The sequence below is a fragment of the Trachemys scripta genome, chromosome 10 (genome assembly GCF_013100865.1).
Source record: "Trachemys scripta elegans isolate TJP31775 chromosome 10, CAS_Tse_1.0, whole genome shotgun sequence".
NCBI classification, from domain to species: domain Eukaryota; kingdom Metazoa; phylum Chordata; order Testudines; family Emydidae; genus Trachemys; species Trachemys scripta.
In genome coordinates, this window is record NC_048307.1 from 56,449,273 (window position 1) to 56,465,437 (window position 16,165).

General features: G+C 41.7%; 1 protein-coding gene across 4 annotated transcripts in view; it reads right to left on the bottom strand.

Moving 5' to 3' along the window:
• The window catches only part of TJP1 (tight junction protein 1), a 96,138-nt gene that overhangs the window by 31,786 nt on the left and 48,187 nt on the right, over positions 1-16,165 (bottom strand). For 2 of the 4 annotated variants that reach the window (XM_034784464.1, XM_034784462.1), the window contains exons 13-22: positions 15,589-15,773; positions 15,370-15,465; positions 14,655-14,737; positions 9,249-9,459; positions 7,940-8,040; positions 5,440-5,793; positions 4,749-5,000; positions 3,229-4,128; positions 2,782-2,876; positions 1,616-1,840 (exon numbers count right to left, since the gene is read on the bottom strand). In XM_034784464.1, the coding sequence (XP_034640355.1) occupies positions 1,616-1,840; positions 2,782-2,876; positions 3,229-4,128; positions 4,749-5,000; positions 5,440-5,793; positions 7,940-8,040; positions 9,249-9,459; positions 14,655-14,737; positions 15,370-15,465; positions 15,589-15,773 (2,502 nt within the window). The remainder of the gene's footprint in view (positions 1-1,615; positions 1,841-2,781; positions 2,877-3,228; positions 4,129-4,748; positions 5,001-5,439; positions 5,794-7,939; positions 8,041-9,248; positions 9,460-14,654; positions 14,738-15,369; positions 15,466-15,588; positions 15,774-16,165) is intronic. The other 2 variants (XM_034784466.1, XM_034784465.1) reach the window with 1 other exon arrangement.

Sequence of the window (16,165 nt, forward strand, 5' to 3'; positions counted from 1 at the left end):
CAGATGCATTTATTCATCACACTCTTCCAGTTCATGAAGACATTGCTATTTTGAATTTTCAGATGTGCATACATATTTTATTATGCTCAGCAATTAAGTTACAGTAAAGCCATTTATAAGGAGGATAAACATATTGCTGTTTGCACTGGTATAGTTCTTTTCATTATGAATATTAAAAATCTTTACAAATATTAATTAAAATTTACAGCACCTCCTGGAGGTATCATCACTGCCAGCCACTGTTCCTCAGGGTCTTGCTGTATGGTGAAGGAATCACTTGCTCAGGGCATACTTTCCAAGGGGCAAGAAAATTCCCCAGTTTTGCTTTGACAGCACAAGGCTGAAAGCCCTAGTAGACTCTGGGGGCCAGCTGAGCTGTTTAGGTCACTTCTTGTGATGTCTGGAAGCAAAGAAATGGACTCCTTTCCTCTACCAAGAACTATTAGGTGATTGAAGTCCGTTTCTTTCTTTCAGAAGATATAGGGTAGGATGAAAAATAAGGGGACTGATTCACAGCTGCCTGGGAAGCAAAGCTCATGGATCACTAAACACATTCCTGTCCTCCTTTAGTATCACGTGGGAGGAGCAAAAAAAGTAGGAGATCATTGCTTTATATGCAGATCTTACCTAGACAATTAACAAGCTAGTAACTAGATGATTCATACCATTCAGTAAGTTTTTCCTTTTTTTCTTTGTAGAATATACTTGGCTGACTTTTGCAATTTTAGGTTCTCCTCCCCCACCACCTTTAAAAGATATCGGGCAGAAAATTCAGTAAATCATTTGGAATTTTATGTATCAAGCCTCAACTCCTAGACTGTTATTTTCCCACAGATTCTTGTTGTTTCCCTGATAATGTATCTACACTGTCTTATACTCTGTAATTGTAACCAACACTGAATTTTAGTGAATTCCTCCACCGTTGATCTAGTGCTGGACCGTTCTATTGAGAGATTGCCCTAAAATCCCTCAGCACACACAAAGCCTGTGAAAAAGCTATTCTCGTTTTCAATTTTCAGATGGAGAAAGTGAAGGTCAGAGAGGTGAAGTGTCAGAGTTAGGAATAGAATCCAGGTGCCCTGACTCAGTCCACTACTCCAGACACTGGTCCTCGCAATGAGGTAAATGGGCAGAACAAACGACTAGGAACCAGACAGATCCTAAAATACTGAAAGAGCATGGGAAAGCCTATTGACTACCTGGTGGTGACGTTCTCAATTACAAAACAGAGAAAGTAGTAAAAATGTGTGTATACACACACACACACACGCTAAATTTTTGTCAGAGCTTTCATACAGTTTCTGTATAAATGTTCCAAATCAAAGAAGTGGTCCAATACAGGAAAAAGATGTTTCCATCTACAGAGAAAGACGTCTAGCATCAACATCACATCCAAAAAGTGTAATGAAGTTTTTCAGACTAACTTCATACAAATAAATTCTCTTGACACTAAAACTGTCTTTTTTGTTAAAGAAAAGCTATGCTTTTTCATCAGGTATTTTGGATGCCCATCTTGGTGGTTATAGAATTCATACATAGTAAATTCAGTTTTATCCTAAATTCCACCCCACTTTAAAAACAAATGAATAAGACAAGATAAAATGAAAGATCTTACTTAGAATAGTTGGTGAAGTTCAGTTGATTCTGAGGATGTACTGGCTTAGCAGGCTCAGGGTGATGGCTGGCAGGAACCTGTATAGAGGGCTTATTTTCAAAACTTCTGCGATCAAAGTATGAAAGCTGCTTTCGATAGTACTCTTCATCTTCCTCAGGATCATAGTGATTTGAACGTACTATGTCTTCAGATGGCTTCACTTGAGGTCTCTGTGGTTCTGGAGCCCTAAACAGCAATGATGATGATGATGATTATGATAATGCTTTGCTTTCTTGTTTGTTTGGTGGTTTTTAGTAGTAGTTTGTATTTTAATTAGAGTTCCACATCCCAAATGCTTCTTTGTAACCTAGCTAACCACAATGCAATTTAAAAGTAACTCTCATACAACTATGTAGAAATATATTACAACTGCTTCTCAAATACTCATTTGCATAAACAGAATTGCATTTAGTTGGCAAGATATGGAGGCTTACATATGACAACACAGTGGACTGAGAGCAAAACCTTTCAGCCTTTAACATATACTGTATTGAGGTTAGTTAGCTACGGAGGTTGTATCACAACAGTAAAAATCCCTTACCACCTTTCCTTCGACTTTACCCATTTCTAAATTATCTAGACTAAATATTAAAAAGGTCTCCAACTTGCTGCTGTCTTTTCTTATGCCATAATTATTTTTTTCTTAAAAGGATCTGAGAAAAGGGCACAGTGAAGTTCACTCAATCTTGCATCAGAGCATCCTTTAAGAAAAGTGTCTTGGCGGCCTCTATTACAGATGTACATGTCACACTGATATAACACTTCTACTGTAATTTTAAATATCCAAGCAGAAATATCTCACCATTGAAATATCTGCTCTTTTACTATTACGCCTGGTCCACACTAACCCCCCCCACTTCGAATTAAGATACGCAAATTCAGCTACGTTAATAACGTAGCTGAATTCGAAGTATCTTAGTTCGAACTTACCGAGGGTTCAGACGCGGCAGGCAGGCTCCCCTGTCAATGCCACGTACTCCTCTCGCCGAGCTGGAGTACCGGCGTCGATGGCGAGCACTTCCGCGATCGATCCCAGAAGATCGATTGCTTACCGCCGAACCCGGAGGTAAATGTAGACCTACCCTTAGATTACATACTTGTGTGTTAATGAGAAATGGTACATTTACCTGTAAATTGTTTTGTCATGTTCATACTGATTTTGAGAGGTTGGTTTGGAACCACTCACTGTGGCAATGGCAGGTTTTGGTGCTAGTTCTGGAGGCTGTAAAAAAAAATCAAAACCATGTAGATTTACTTCATGATATTCCTACATTTAGAAAGTATCCATGGTATTGGTTTAAAAGAAAACCATGTGATTCAAAGTATCAAACCTGAAGAAAGGGTGCATTTAGGGTAGCAAATTCCCCTCAATAAAACCTTCCACTTCCTATTTTTAAACATACAGTATACTGAAGTTACATAGCTAAGAAGATAGTACAACAAAGAAAGAACTCCCTCTCTTTATATATAGAAAGACTTTACTGTTACTGGTACAACCTCGTTTGCTTCTTAACTTCAGTATACCATCAGTTTAACAGGAAGTGAAAGCTTATTTATACGTATGAATTGTTTACCTTGACAGCTGGTGTATCATTAGGATCCTTGATTTTTTCCACCGATGCTGATCTTTTGTTTTCAAACATCTTAACTCTAGTTAGCACTGATTGTGGTTTCATGGCTGGATCTTCTTCTTCCTCTGTTAGAGTTGGTGGCGTAGGCAGTGGTTTACTGTTGGAAGGCAGTACTTCTGGTTTGGTTTGTGATGAGGGTGGGGGAGGAGGAGGAGGAACACCTGCAGTGCTATGAGAAGGTTCATACTGTCCAGCTTTAGCATTAAATCCTTGTGGAGGGCCTTGTTCATAGCCCCTCATATGTGGATCGAAGTACTGCTTAGGTTCAGGAGACTTAGATATTGCTGAAGGGTATGTCTCAGCTTCTGATTTATATCTACTGTGAATATCATATCCAGCAGGAGGCTGTTCTTCATATCGCAGTTGTGGTAGACTGAAGTTTTTAGGTGCATGTTCATAGCGAGGCCTACTGTCATAAACCATTGGAGGTGGTTCTTCAAAGCGAGGTTGTGCTGGGTAGTAGCTGCGTTCTGTGCTCTCTTCTGCATTTTGTCTGGGGTTAAAGTCCCTAGGAGGTTGGTTATCATAAGGTGGTCTCGGCTGGTAGGGCTGTTTTTCATCATAATATGCCCAATGGTCCTCATAGGGAGGTATACGGTCATCATAATGTAGACGAGGGTCATAACCACGGGAAAACTGATCTACATAGTTCGTAGAATCATACCTATATGTTGACGGCTCATACTCTTTACTGGGTTGTTTCTCTGCATACTGAACCTGGGATTCATAGATCAGATTTGTCTCTTTCTCCTGTCTCTGTACTGGATGATTAACTGCTGGTTGTTTCAAGACGTAGTTCTGTCTTGGTGCCTCCTCGCTAATATATGGATCCTTTTTGTATACCTGTAGAAAGAGAAAGTCTCATGTGTAACATGAAAAAAGTGATTGTGCCTACGTTTATTTAAAGTGCTACACTGCAAGCAGAAACAAATAAAATTAGTTTAGGGGTTTATTTAAATTACAGGGAAAAGGAGTCCTCTTTTTTTTTTTTTTAAAGAATAAATTTTTTCAAACATTAAAGTTTATTTCCACACTTGTATTAAGTGTATGCTGATCTACTCATTTTATAATTATCTGTTTCCATTTAGTATACTGGAAACCATAAGGCGTGAAACAAGGTTAGCATCATTTTGAGGACAACACAGGTTTTTGACAAAGGCTCATTAATGAACAGCATAGAATGTTGACAATTTAAATCAAATATGCAAACAAACAAAAAAACAAACCAGACAAAGCAAATTTCATTTAAAATTTCTTGTTCTAGAAAAAAATAGAAGAGGATATACAATTTGAAGCCATGCAAACAAAAAATATGATGATTCTTAGAAATTTAGATGCACTGTTGTATAGTTCATGAACCCTCAGAAAAATCAAAAGGAATTCTCCAATAAGGAGCAAAAAACCCAATCATGTGCTAGCTTGATGTATAGCAGCAAATTAGTGCAATGATGCAGCACAGGTACCTTTGTTGGATCTATATGCGGTGATAAGGATGATGGCTCTTGATCTCTTAGCATTATGTGAACTCCCTCAGTGCTTGGTGTTCTTAAGGGGCCAGCTTGTAGTTGAAAAGAGTTGTAAGGAGCTGAGGTGGGCTCCTCCAGTCTGACATTAGTTAAGTTTACATTAGGATTAACAGCAGAAGGTGATGAGGTTGCAGGGTTTGTTTCAGGCGACGGGGAAAGGTAAGGGCCTGCAGGTGAGGCTTCTGCTTTCTGTGAAGTGTTCAAAATATTTTAAATATAGTGCTCTTGTATAATGCTATGACTTTCCAGTCTATATTAAAAATAATACTAATGTTTCGATCAAACACATCTACTACATGTATAGTTGTTTAAAGAGCACTGATAGAAAGTATCAGGCACTAGCACTCTTCAGCAGGTTTAGAAATTCATTATATCACTTTTTACAAAATGAAGCAGATATCTAAATATATAAAGTAGACTGGAACGTCAGGTATTTTCACATCAAAATAAATCACAGCCCTTTATAAGGAAAAAAACCCCAAATTCTCTAATCCATTCTGGCATTATTATTGGCAGCTTCCGTGGCGCACTCACAATATTGCCAAGGACCGTACACAAAAGTCCCTGCTCCAAAGAAATTACACTCTAAGGAGAATACCTCCTAACAAAGTGTAAAGTTGCTGCTTACCGATTGAGAGGCAGCTGTTTTAAAACCTGGAGAATCGATTCTATGATTTGGCTGGGTCTGAGCTTGCGAAGCATAAGGAGGATATGCTTGACTTTCATGATGCATTCCAGAGGAATCCTCTCTTACAGGTTCAGAGGACCGTGTAATAGCAGATTCCGGAGGAGTCCCAACTTCATCATTGAGCGTTTCATCAAGTTCTTGATCAGTGTAGGCACCCCCTTCTGTATCTGTGTCATCATAGTCTGAAGTGTGTCTACTATCTGTGCTGTACATGGAATATTCACTACCTGGAGCTGACAGGTAGGAAAGGCGATCATCGTGTAAGTCAAGGTCATCACTTGTAGCACCATCTGCCTGTATCAAACAAAATTAAATTAAGATCTTTAATAATTTTCAAAGGATGCCCCTTCACCTTTTATGGGAAACTGGGGAGGATACTTTCTTGTGGAGAACTAAAAATCCATGTAAATTCAACACACTAAGCATCTGCTTCCAATTTGTGATGGGCAGTTAAAAAGCCTGGTTCTTTAAAGTGATTAAGGATCTGATTTTCAGATATGCTGAACAATTCAACAGGAGCGGTAGGTGCTCAACAACTCTGAACACCTCTAAAATCAAGCCCTTATTGTTGGAGGATATCATATAAAATGCTCTGAGGGTAGGAGTCTACAGTTTTCCTATCTCCATTGCTCCTCTATTTCAAAACCTGCTGGCTCTCCAGCTGCTACACAGTCACTTCCCAGACCCATGGGATCAACCAGAATGGGGCCGGGAAAGGGGCAGCATATAGCGGAAATCAGAGCTTCTCTTCCTTCCCTCACCCCCTCCAGCAATGTTGCTGTGGATAAGTGGCATTAGCCATTGCATGCAGCTGGAATTCCTGTGCTCCCGTTGCCCCCACCTACATCTCATATGCCTGCCTAAAGGGAGCCTTCCTCACAAGTTAGGAACCATTCTCTGAGGGTAGGTCTACACTGCAATTAGACACGTGTCTGAGTCAGCTGGCATAGGCCAGTCACAGGTGTCTAACTGCAATGCAGACATACCCTTAGAGCAGGGGTGGGCCAACTACAGCCCATGGGCATGATTTGGCGTCTCAGGGCTTTGGATCTGGCCCATGGGATTGCCCGTGCTGCTCCAGAAGCCGCAGGCACCACGTCCCTGCAGCCCCTGGGGGAGGGCAGAGGACTCCGTGCGCTGCCCTTGCCTGCAGGCACTGCCCCTCGCAGCTCCAACTGGCCGGGAACGGGGAATCGCAGCCAATGGGAGCTTCGGGGGAGGTACTCGCAGGCAAAGGCAGTGTGCGGAGCCCTCTACCCTCTCCCAGGGGCCACAGAAATGTGGAGCTGGTCACTTCTCGGTGCGGCACGGGGCCAGGGAGCCTGCCTTAGCCCTGCTGTGCACTGCTGCCACCCCAGAGCCGCTCCAGGTAAGTGGCGCCGGGCCAGAGCCCGCACCCTGAACCCCCTGCCCTGAGCCCCCTCCCGCACCCTGCACCCTCCTGCACTCCAACCCCCTACCCCACATTAATGGCCCTCCATGCAATTTCCCCACCCAGGTGTGGCCCCTGAGCCAAAAAGTTTGCCCACCCCTGCCTTAGAGTATCACCACCACCACCACATATCCAGACTACTAGTTTGAATTTTAGGCATATCAGCAGAGATTAAGAGTAATTCTCACTTGACAGCTGTTTAGTGGCCTACCCAAAATGAGTCAATCATTTCTACTCAGTTCTTCAGGCCCTTTCTGATGTTGGCACCCTTCTTGATAGAAAAATGACCAATGATTGAATGTACATGATAACATAACTATCTTCTCCTACTAAGCAACAGGGTTGGGGTATTTTAGCACAGGCAGCGTGGGGAAGCTTACAATGCAATTGCCTGTGCTGTACATGTTAAGGCCACAAGGGACCATCAAGCTCTAATCTGACCTCCTTTATAAACAAAGGCCATAGAATTTCTCCCACTAAGTCTTGCATTTAACCCATAATTTCTGGTTGAGCTAGTGTATATCTTTTACAAAGCCACTAATCCTGACAGACAATCCACTACACCTCTTTGTAAGTGATTTCCATGGGCAAATAACTACGTTTTTTGTCCTCATTACCGAGGTTATGTCAATACTTTTATCTTGGTAGAAATCAGTGTAGAGCAGTTCACAGTTGTCAACTGAGTCAGTTGATTCCTTTAGACCTGGAAGTGATAGGCAGAACTATAAAAAGTTTTTTTCATTCCAGGAGAAAAACCAATTGTCTTGAAAGCACATCTGAGAGGAACGGAAGAGAGATGTACAGATACAGTGGTGACCACTAAGAGCAGCAATATCACCAGGATTGTTTTTAAGTCACAAAGAGCCACCGCTCCCCACAGATACTTTACAACAATCTTAATATGATAATGAAAAAGGGAAAAGGAAAGACTGCTCACTACTGTATTATATAAGAACAGTAATGGTTTTTTCATTCCTACTCAAACAAAGGGAAAGTGACATTTCTTACCTTTCCTTCTGAAACCCACACCAACTGGTTCTGTTGCTGCTGAATTGCTTCCTTTAGTGCTCCATACCAGCCATCATTCATTGAATTCAAGTTGATAGTAGCTAAAAATAAAATGGGATTAATAGGACTTCTTCTATAACATTTCTTTTTCAGTTGGAGAAAGTTCTGGACCTCTACCATCAAATGCAATGTGAATTGTGAGTTTAAATAACTCTTGGGGCACTTTGTCTACACACATTTATTTATGTCTCCCTTTTATATAAAGTAGTTTTGGGCATTTTATCACAGTTAACAATGAGAGCTGAGTTCAAGCACAATTTTACTCTAAAAGAAACTATTAATGTGGCATTTTTTTTCTTAAAATATTTTCCTCTTGTGTTTAATTCAGAGTCCTATCTGCTTCCTTTAGATTTCATAATAAGTTTCTGCTGATTTTTACTCCTGTTGGCCTTGCCAAGCCAACACAGCTAAGAGAAAGTGAGGTGGCTTAGATTCCTACCTGTGCTTCAGTAGGACAGATCTTTACTAAATTCCACCTATCTGAGACTACACAAATACAGCAGATGTAATCTGGTCTGCAAAAGTATTACTGGTCATGACATACAAGGAAGAAAGAGTCTAGCTTGATTGAGGTTTATTAATTGCCAGCCTTGTAAGCAAAAAATCAACTTTTTTTTAAATTAGTGAAACTGATCATATTTGATTCAGAAATCAAATATAGAAAACTGCAGCACCCTAGGATGGCATTTTTACAGTTGCTTTCAAAGCAGAACCACGTGTTAAGCCATCACAGCTCTCCCACTGTTAATACCACTCTTTGCTACTATGGGGCAACAGATAAGTCTGAAAGTGAAACAGGACCAGAGAGCAAGAAGGAAGGCCAGTCATGGATACAGTGGGAATTAGTCACAGTGAGAGCAGGATAGAATACCCAAGAAAGGGAAAAAGAGGTTGGGAAGGGGCCAAAATGTACCATGGGTCATGAAGGGATCTTTGTCTGCTACCTCCCCTTCAAGAAGAGAGGTATGAAGAAAGTAGAAATACAAGAAGAGAAGGAAAGAACCACACAGAATACACACTAGCACTGACAGATCTTTGAAACTTGTGAAAACCACTAACCAACTTTTTATTAAAATTTGAGGGGCTTCGATGTAATGGGTACTATTGGTACTCCGTTACCTAGCAATGCAAATCTAAAAATCATATTCACATTATACAAGAGATGCTGTTCAAACCTCTGTTGGATATATTACCCCTGCCCCAATTTAAGTTGGGCTTGGTTCATAAACATTTCCTGCTGTTTACTTACTTGTGAAGAGATGATGATTATTTTTCCGTAGCTTGTGAGCTCTTTCATACAATTTTCTGGCACTTTTCCGTGATTCTGGACACAGTCTCATTCTCATGGTTTTTACACCCTGCTTGGAATCAGGGTTCAGGAACACCACAATGGGATACCATTGTGCATAATTCAGACGATCCACAGCATTTGGAGTAACATCTAATAAAGCATGTTTGTCCTGCAGAGATAGTACATATGCAAGTAAAGCTTTCAAGCTCTCTCTCTAGATGATAAATCTGTAGAAGACACTAAAAATGCATTGTTTTCTATTTACCCTACAGAATTCACCATCACATTTATGTACTGATAAATAACTAACTTACTAACCTTTTCCATTTTGAAAATGGGAAAACATATGGGAATTCCCAGTACAGCTAGGCTGCCCATGCAATCAGTCCCATCAATATCAGTGCTACTTAAAATTGGTATGCCTAAACATGAATTGTTATAACATATAATATATTTAACCCCTATAAATCAGGCAATTTTCCTAGGTAAAGGGCACTGTACCAGAAACAAAGTCTGTGGTTACTAGGAAGAAAGGCCAGGTCCAGATTCCTAGGCAGAGCTAGTTTTCATGTCTCTTCAACTCTCCTTACAAGAAATCCCTCCCTGCACATGGGACTTGACTGGTTTTCCCCTGCCACAGAGCCAATCTCAGGAACATGCAATTAGTGCATTAACATGTAGTGTTTCCAGCTTGTGATGTCCCTTCAGTGGCTAACATTTTTTCATCGGAGGGGGCAATAAACAATTGTTTTTAAAATAAGATGAAAGAAGAGGGAAGGGATGGGAGTCAGTCAGATGGGGTGAACTAGTATTAGACATCTCCAGGAACCTAAATGAGGGCGTTTGGCATCAGTTTCTTCAATTAAGTAATCTGTCACTTGCTTAAAAAAAATGCATATGAGTACCACAGCCCAGCTGCAAGTCGCACAGTCAGACCCTTCTTCATGTGAAGAAAGTAGAAGAGAGTAGGCAGCTTAGAACAGCAGTAATGGAACAGTAGAGACTTCTTGAAACAGAGCCTACAAGAACATCCAGATTGAAGAGTTTAATGACAGGGAGGGGAACTCAAGTTTTTCAAGTGATAGTCTGCATTATATTCCACAAGTGGTTATCACATCTCTAGTCCACATGCATTGAAGAACTTTTTAGTTAGCAATACCTGGAGAGGTGGCACATGCACCCTTTGCTTCCTTATGTGTGTGACCAAAGTATAAAGGGCAGAGTGGACCAGTACTGCCTGTGACTCCATGTGGTGAAGCACAAGTCCCTGAGTTTAAAGCACTGCCCCTCCTGCAAGACCATCATACATCTCAACAGCCATGCAAGCGGCACGTTCTGGACTGGTGAGGGATCTGCAGGTCCTTTTTGAAACAGACACAACATTTAAGGGACTAGTGCTTGAAGGCCTTCTTGTTGGGAGCAGTCCATACACCCAGACTCTGTTCCTGGGCCCCCAACCTTCAAACCTTTCGGGGACCAGAGATCCTCAAGGTTTGCACCAGACACACCATCAAAACAAGCTGAGATGCTCTCCCCAAAGTGGCCTTGATACCGAGGAAGAGTCAGGTCCAGCCAGATACCGGGCAGAAGAGGTGCAGAATGTCTTCCCTAAGCTCTGACTCTAAGCCTCACAAAATGACATGGCTGTCAGATATCAAAGGTACATCAAAGCTGAGGAAAAACTCCCTGAGCACTGCAGAAAGCACCAGTCAGGATGACCCAGATGGTGGCACACGCTCCCTTTGCTTCCTCATGCGTGTGACCAAAGTATGAAGGGCATAGGTCTCACTTAGCATGAGCCATGCTGGGAATGGGGAGCATAGCCTCAAATGGGGCCTGACCCAAGGCTCCAATCCATGCTGGTACAGTGACCATTCATACCAGCCCCCATGACCTCCCATACTGTACAATGTTAGTTTATAGGGTGTGTGGGCCCCATAAGCACTCCCAGTTTGCCAAGGACCCAGCTTCCCTAGAGCAGTGTTTCTCAGCCAGGGAACCAGGGATACAGGTACCCAGGGGGAAGGGAGGGGGGAAGAAGAGGAATGCAGAGGTCTTCCAGAGTTGCACATTAATGAAGTCGTCAACCTGTCATAGTTCTTCCCGAAGCCTCATGCAGGGAAGGCAAGCAGAGGCTGCATAATTGGATGCAAGAAAGGTCTTCCTCTTCTACTTGTACTAGGCCCTTCAGAAAAACCCTCCATCTCTTGGTGGTTTATGGGGGGGGGGGGGGGGTGAAGGCTAGGGGACAAGCAGTGTTCACTCAGAATATTCCAGTTGGATAGCCCAGTTCACGTTTAGACTGGCAGGGGCTCCTCTCCTTCACAGAATCCTAGCACACTCTACCAGGGCACAGGCTACATCAGTGGCCTCTTTGGCAGGCATATCCCTCAGAGACATCTGCAGGCTGGCAACTTGGTCTTCTGGGCACACATTCATGAAACATTATGCACGAGTGTAAGCAACCAGGGATGATGCTCTGTTTGGCAGGACTGTGCTGCAGTCCCTATGGGAGTGAACTCCTTGTACCTGCCTCTGGGAAGGTCTACTGTTTGGGAGTTACCAGCAGTAGAATATGATATGGACAATCACTAGGAAGAAAAGGAGATTACTTACCTGTGCAATAACGGATGTTCTTCGAGATGTATAGTTCATATACACATATCCCATATATGTGGACTACACATCTCAACAAAAAAAAAGGTTATTAACCCTGTGTTATAACTGTAGTCCTTCAAGATGCATGCCCCCTCCCCGCCAATGGGCACTTCACTTCACGTGAACATGCACCCCCCGTGACTTTGATAAGAGATTTTCATTAGCTATGTCCGTTTGGCCCACGCATGCACTGCTGATATTCTCAAGCCCTGCACCGAGACAAACTGTCTTCAGTTCCTTCTCCACTGCTAAGTCTCAGAAGGAACTCTGAAGCAGAGGGGAAGGAGGGCAGGTGGTGGAGCACCCAGTGGGGGACACATATCTCTAAAAACCGTAGTTGCTGCACAAGGTGAGTAACCTCTTTTCCTTTGAGTAGTGTCCCTATAGAGGCTGCACTTCTGATGACTCCCAAGCAGTATCCCCAGAAGGAGGAGGGAACTTTGGAATTGAGTCTAGAACTGAGGAAAGAACTGCATTGCCAATAGCCACATCAGATCTAGAGGCATTAACTAGAGCCTAATGCCTGAAGAAGGTATGTACTGAGGACCATGCAAATCTCAGATACTGGGACATTTTTAAGTAAAGCCATAGATGTAGCCTGTGACCTTGTAGAATGAGTTGACACATCAGAAGGAGGCAGAATGCTGGAAGCACTGCAACATACAATAATACATCCTGAAATCCATTTTGACAGTAGTTGGATGGAAAGAAACGGGATGGATCCTTTGGTTACCTAAAGTCCTGAAGTACAGAGTAGAGTTGCGGTTCTGAGTGACGTGCTTGAACCTGCAGGACAGTACCAAGAGTTTCAAAGTGATTTACAGAAGGTGCTGATGTAGATGGAGGCTTAGTTTTACATAGCACCGAAGAACCTGAGATAGGTAAAGTCTGACCCTGATCTTCTGTTTTTCCTCTGGCCATCTCCACCAGAAGGTACTGGAGCTTTCTTGGAGCCAGGCTTACTCTTAGAGATATGGGATTTTCCTGCCTCACTAGTATCAGAGGAGCCCTTTTCCTTTGTAGTACTGAGTCAAAAGGTCGAAGTCCCAGACCGTTGACCAGCTCAGATGGTTTTCAGGTAGACTCCTTAACAGGAGAGCTAGAGCTCCTCTTCTTGAGATCTTTAGAGGAGGTCTCTGAGGCTTTCCCTTTTCCAGGAGAGTGTTGAACTGAGGTTGATGAGATGCTAGATACCCCCATAGACTGATATGCAAGGGGGGTTCTCCTGACCAGGCACCAAATCAAGATAAAAGGAGTACTCCATCATTAACAGTTGCAGCTTGATTTCCCAGTTCTTTCAAGCCCTGGATCTGAGGGCTAAACAGAAGTTACACTTCTATAGGACATGAGACTCTCCTAGGCAGCAAAACACATTTAAAGAGTGTCTGTCGTCCACCATGATGACCTCTAAACGTGTGGCAACATTTAAACCCCAGTGAACTGGGCATGCTCATTGCAGGGAGGACCTCCCAGGAGGAAATAAAACAAACTTCTAGATAACCAGTTTAACTAACTACAAACTAACTAACTTACTAACTAAAACTAAAATGAACTAAGTTAGACCAGAAAGTCATCAAGTAGCCATGGCACGTACCATGAGGATGTGCTAAGCTGTGTCTTAGGCCAAGGCAGTTGAGAAGGAACTGAGGGCTGTTTGCAGCTTGATATAGTCTTGGTGTAGGGCACCAGGACATCAGCAGCGCATGTGTAGGCCAAATGGACACTGCTAAATGAAAATCTCCTATCAAAGGTGCATGGGGCGCACCTTGAAGAACATCCCTTACTCAGGTAAGTAATTTACGGCTTTAAAATTTGTTATTGATACATCTTTGAACTGCCATGCCACTAAGAGATAATAGTAATTGGAGCAGGGACTTGAACTTGAGTGTCCCCCGTGAGTACCTTAACCACTGAGGTACACAGTCACTCTCATACTCTCTCTCTGGACAAATAAATATTCAAGTGTTTTATACCAAGTGGAACAGCTTCAACAGGAGAGACTGAAAGACACCTCTTGACTGGAGCTGGGCAGAATCTTTTAGGTAAAACTTTTTTTTCACTGAAGATGAAACAAAACATTTTAGCAAATTTGTGTTCATTTCAGCAAATTGTTTGTCAAAATGAAAATGTATCATTCAGAAATGTCTAAACAAAACTTTTTGACATTATCAAAACATCAGTGTTTTTGGGGCTAGAGTCACAGGGGATTTATGCACCAATCACAGAGGAAGTTGGTTGTGATTCCCCTTTATGCCCAATAGCCCAGGGGGTATCCTAGGTTAAAATCCCTGCTCTGGAGCAGGTACTTGAATCCAGGCCTCTTTTCTCCCAGGTGAGTGCCTAACCATTAGATTATTGGCTAGTCTGCAATGGGTGCTCAGAGAAGTGCTCAATCAACTTTTAAAAGCGTTTACACAGAGAAAATTGTTTCATGCAGCATTACTGTCACGTTGTAATTTATATAAAAAAAGAGTACATAAGTTACTACAGTGCCTGGAGATAAATTATGTAAATTTTTTGTTTTTGAAACTTGATTTGTACTTTGTTGCTTATGCTATTGTATGTAAAAACCCCAGCATTTATTATGATGATTATTAGGTTTATTCATATGATTAATCATTCAATTAATTCAACACTCCTGTTCTCTCATTTGTTTTTAGAATCAACTACACATTTAATGAAACAAAGCATATTTTTACCACTTACTCTGTCAATTATCTGTTTTATTGTATGAAGACGAATAATGCCAGAACTACGTTGGTCAGTACCAGCATCTCTTGGTTCACTTTCTGTTCAAGAGAGCACAGTTAAAGTCATGATTTCTTAACCACCTACTGGTCAATTACACAACCCTCTCTATGCCCCCATTAATATAAAATGAGCAATCTCCTTTTCTAGCTCAAAATACTGGTTCAGACCTTATACAAGTTATAATGCTGAAGATATATTTTTTACTTAAAAAAAAATCCAGGAATTAAACTATTAGTTCCCCAGTTTAGTTATAAAATTCTAAGAATTTGTTAGGTATTTACTAGGAGCTTAATCCTGAATGTTTTTTGCAACATGCTGAATTAAAGAGGGGACAGGGGAGGGAGCACGGAGGAAGCTCAGCATGTTATGGGATTGGGTCCTATGATAGCATTAAATAATAATAAATTGAGTTTGCATTCACTCAATGCACGAAATGTTTCCTGAAGAGTCCTATAGCAAATCTGTATTACTTTACCTTTAAAATATCTGTATCAATCACTAGTTAACTGCAACTGAATGTAAGCCTTTCAGAGTGTTTCCATAAATTGCTGACAATATAAATGTTAAACTTTAAAACATTAACAGGAATAACGCAGCAAAGGCTAGCAAAAAGAGGTGACTATACAATTATAATTTTATATTAATCTGATAAGCAAAGAGACGCACTTACTTGCAACTTGATAAATATCTGGTTCTTCTCTTGCCAGTTTCTCTCGTGCAACATCAGCAATTGGTCCGAAAATGGTTACAGGCCTGAGAAAGCCAGCTGGAATAAGAAAAATCAAAGTAAATTGATTTAAATGTATTTTAGGATGCTATTTTTCCATCATGAAGATTAAAATGTTGAACTGAAACAGCAAATATTTTAATCTCTTTAAAAGGAAGCTACCTTCTCGAAGAACAACTCTTTCATATGCAGGAAACTTGGTCTGAACAGGTTGCGCAGAAAGATCTTCTCTGCTTTTTCGGAGATTTCTCTTTGAGCTGCGTAGACCTCGGAACCTCCAGAAATCTGCACGATCTCCCCCCGCTGTCTTTGGAAGTGTGTACTGTACACTAGCTAGCTGTTCAGCTCTAAGTGGGGCAGAGATTCCAGGGGTCAAAAAAATGACAGAAAACCCCAACTCCATCAACAAACAAATCAGCTTTTGAAATGACACTTGATTAACAAAGTTTAAACCTGTGAACACATTATAATGACAACAGGCTAAAGGACCACTGATCACCAAATGAGGGGTTCCCGTGTTTTTCAGTACATCTTAAAGTAATTGCCTTTTGGACCCCCTTCTCCTGCCACTGGTGATCAATTAACACAGCTGAGGCAACTACACCAATTACTTACAAAGTACCCCACCTCCACCCCAATACAACGCAACCCTATATAACAGGAATTCTAATATAACGCAGTAAAGAGGTGCTCGGGGGGGGGGGGGGCTGTGCACTCCGGCGGATCAAAGCAAGTTCGA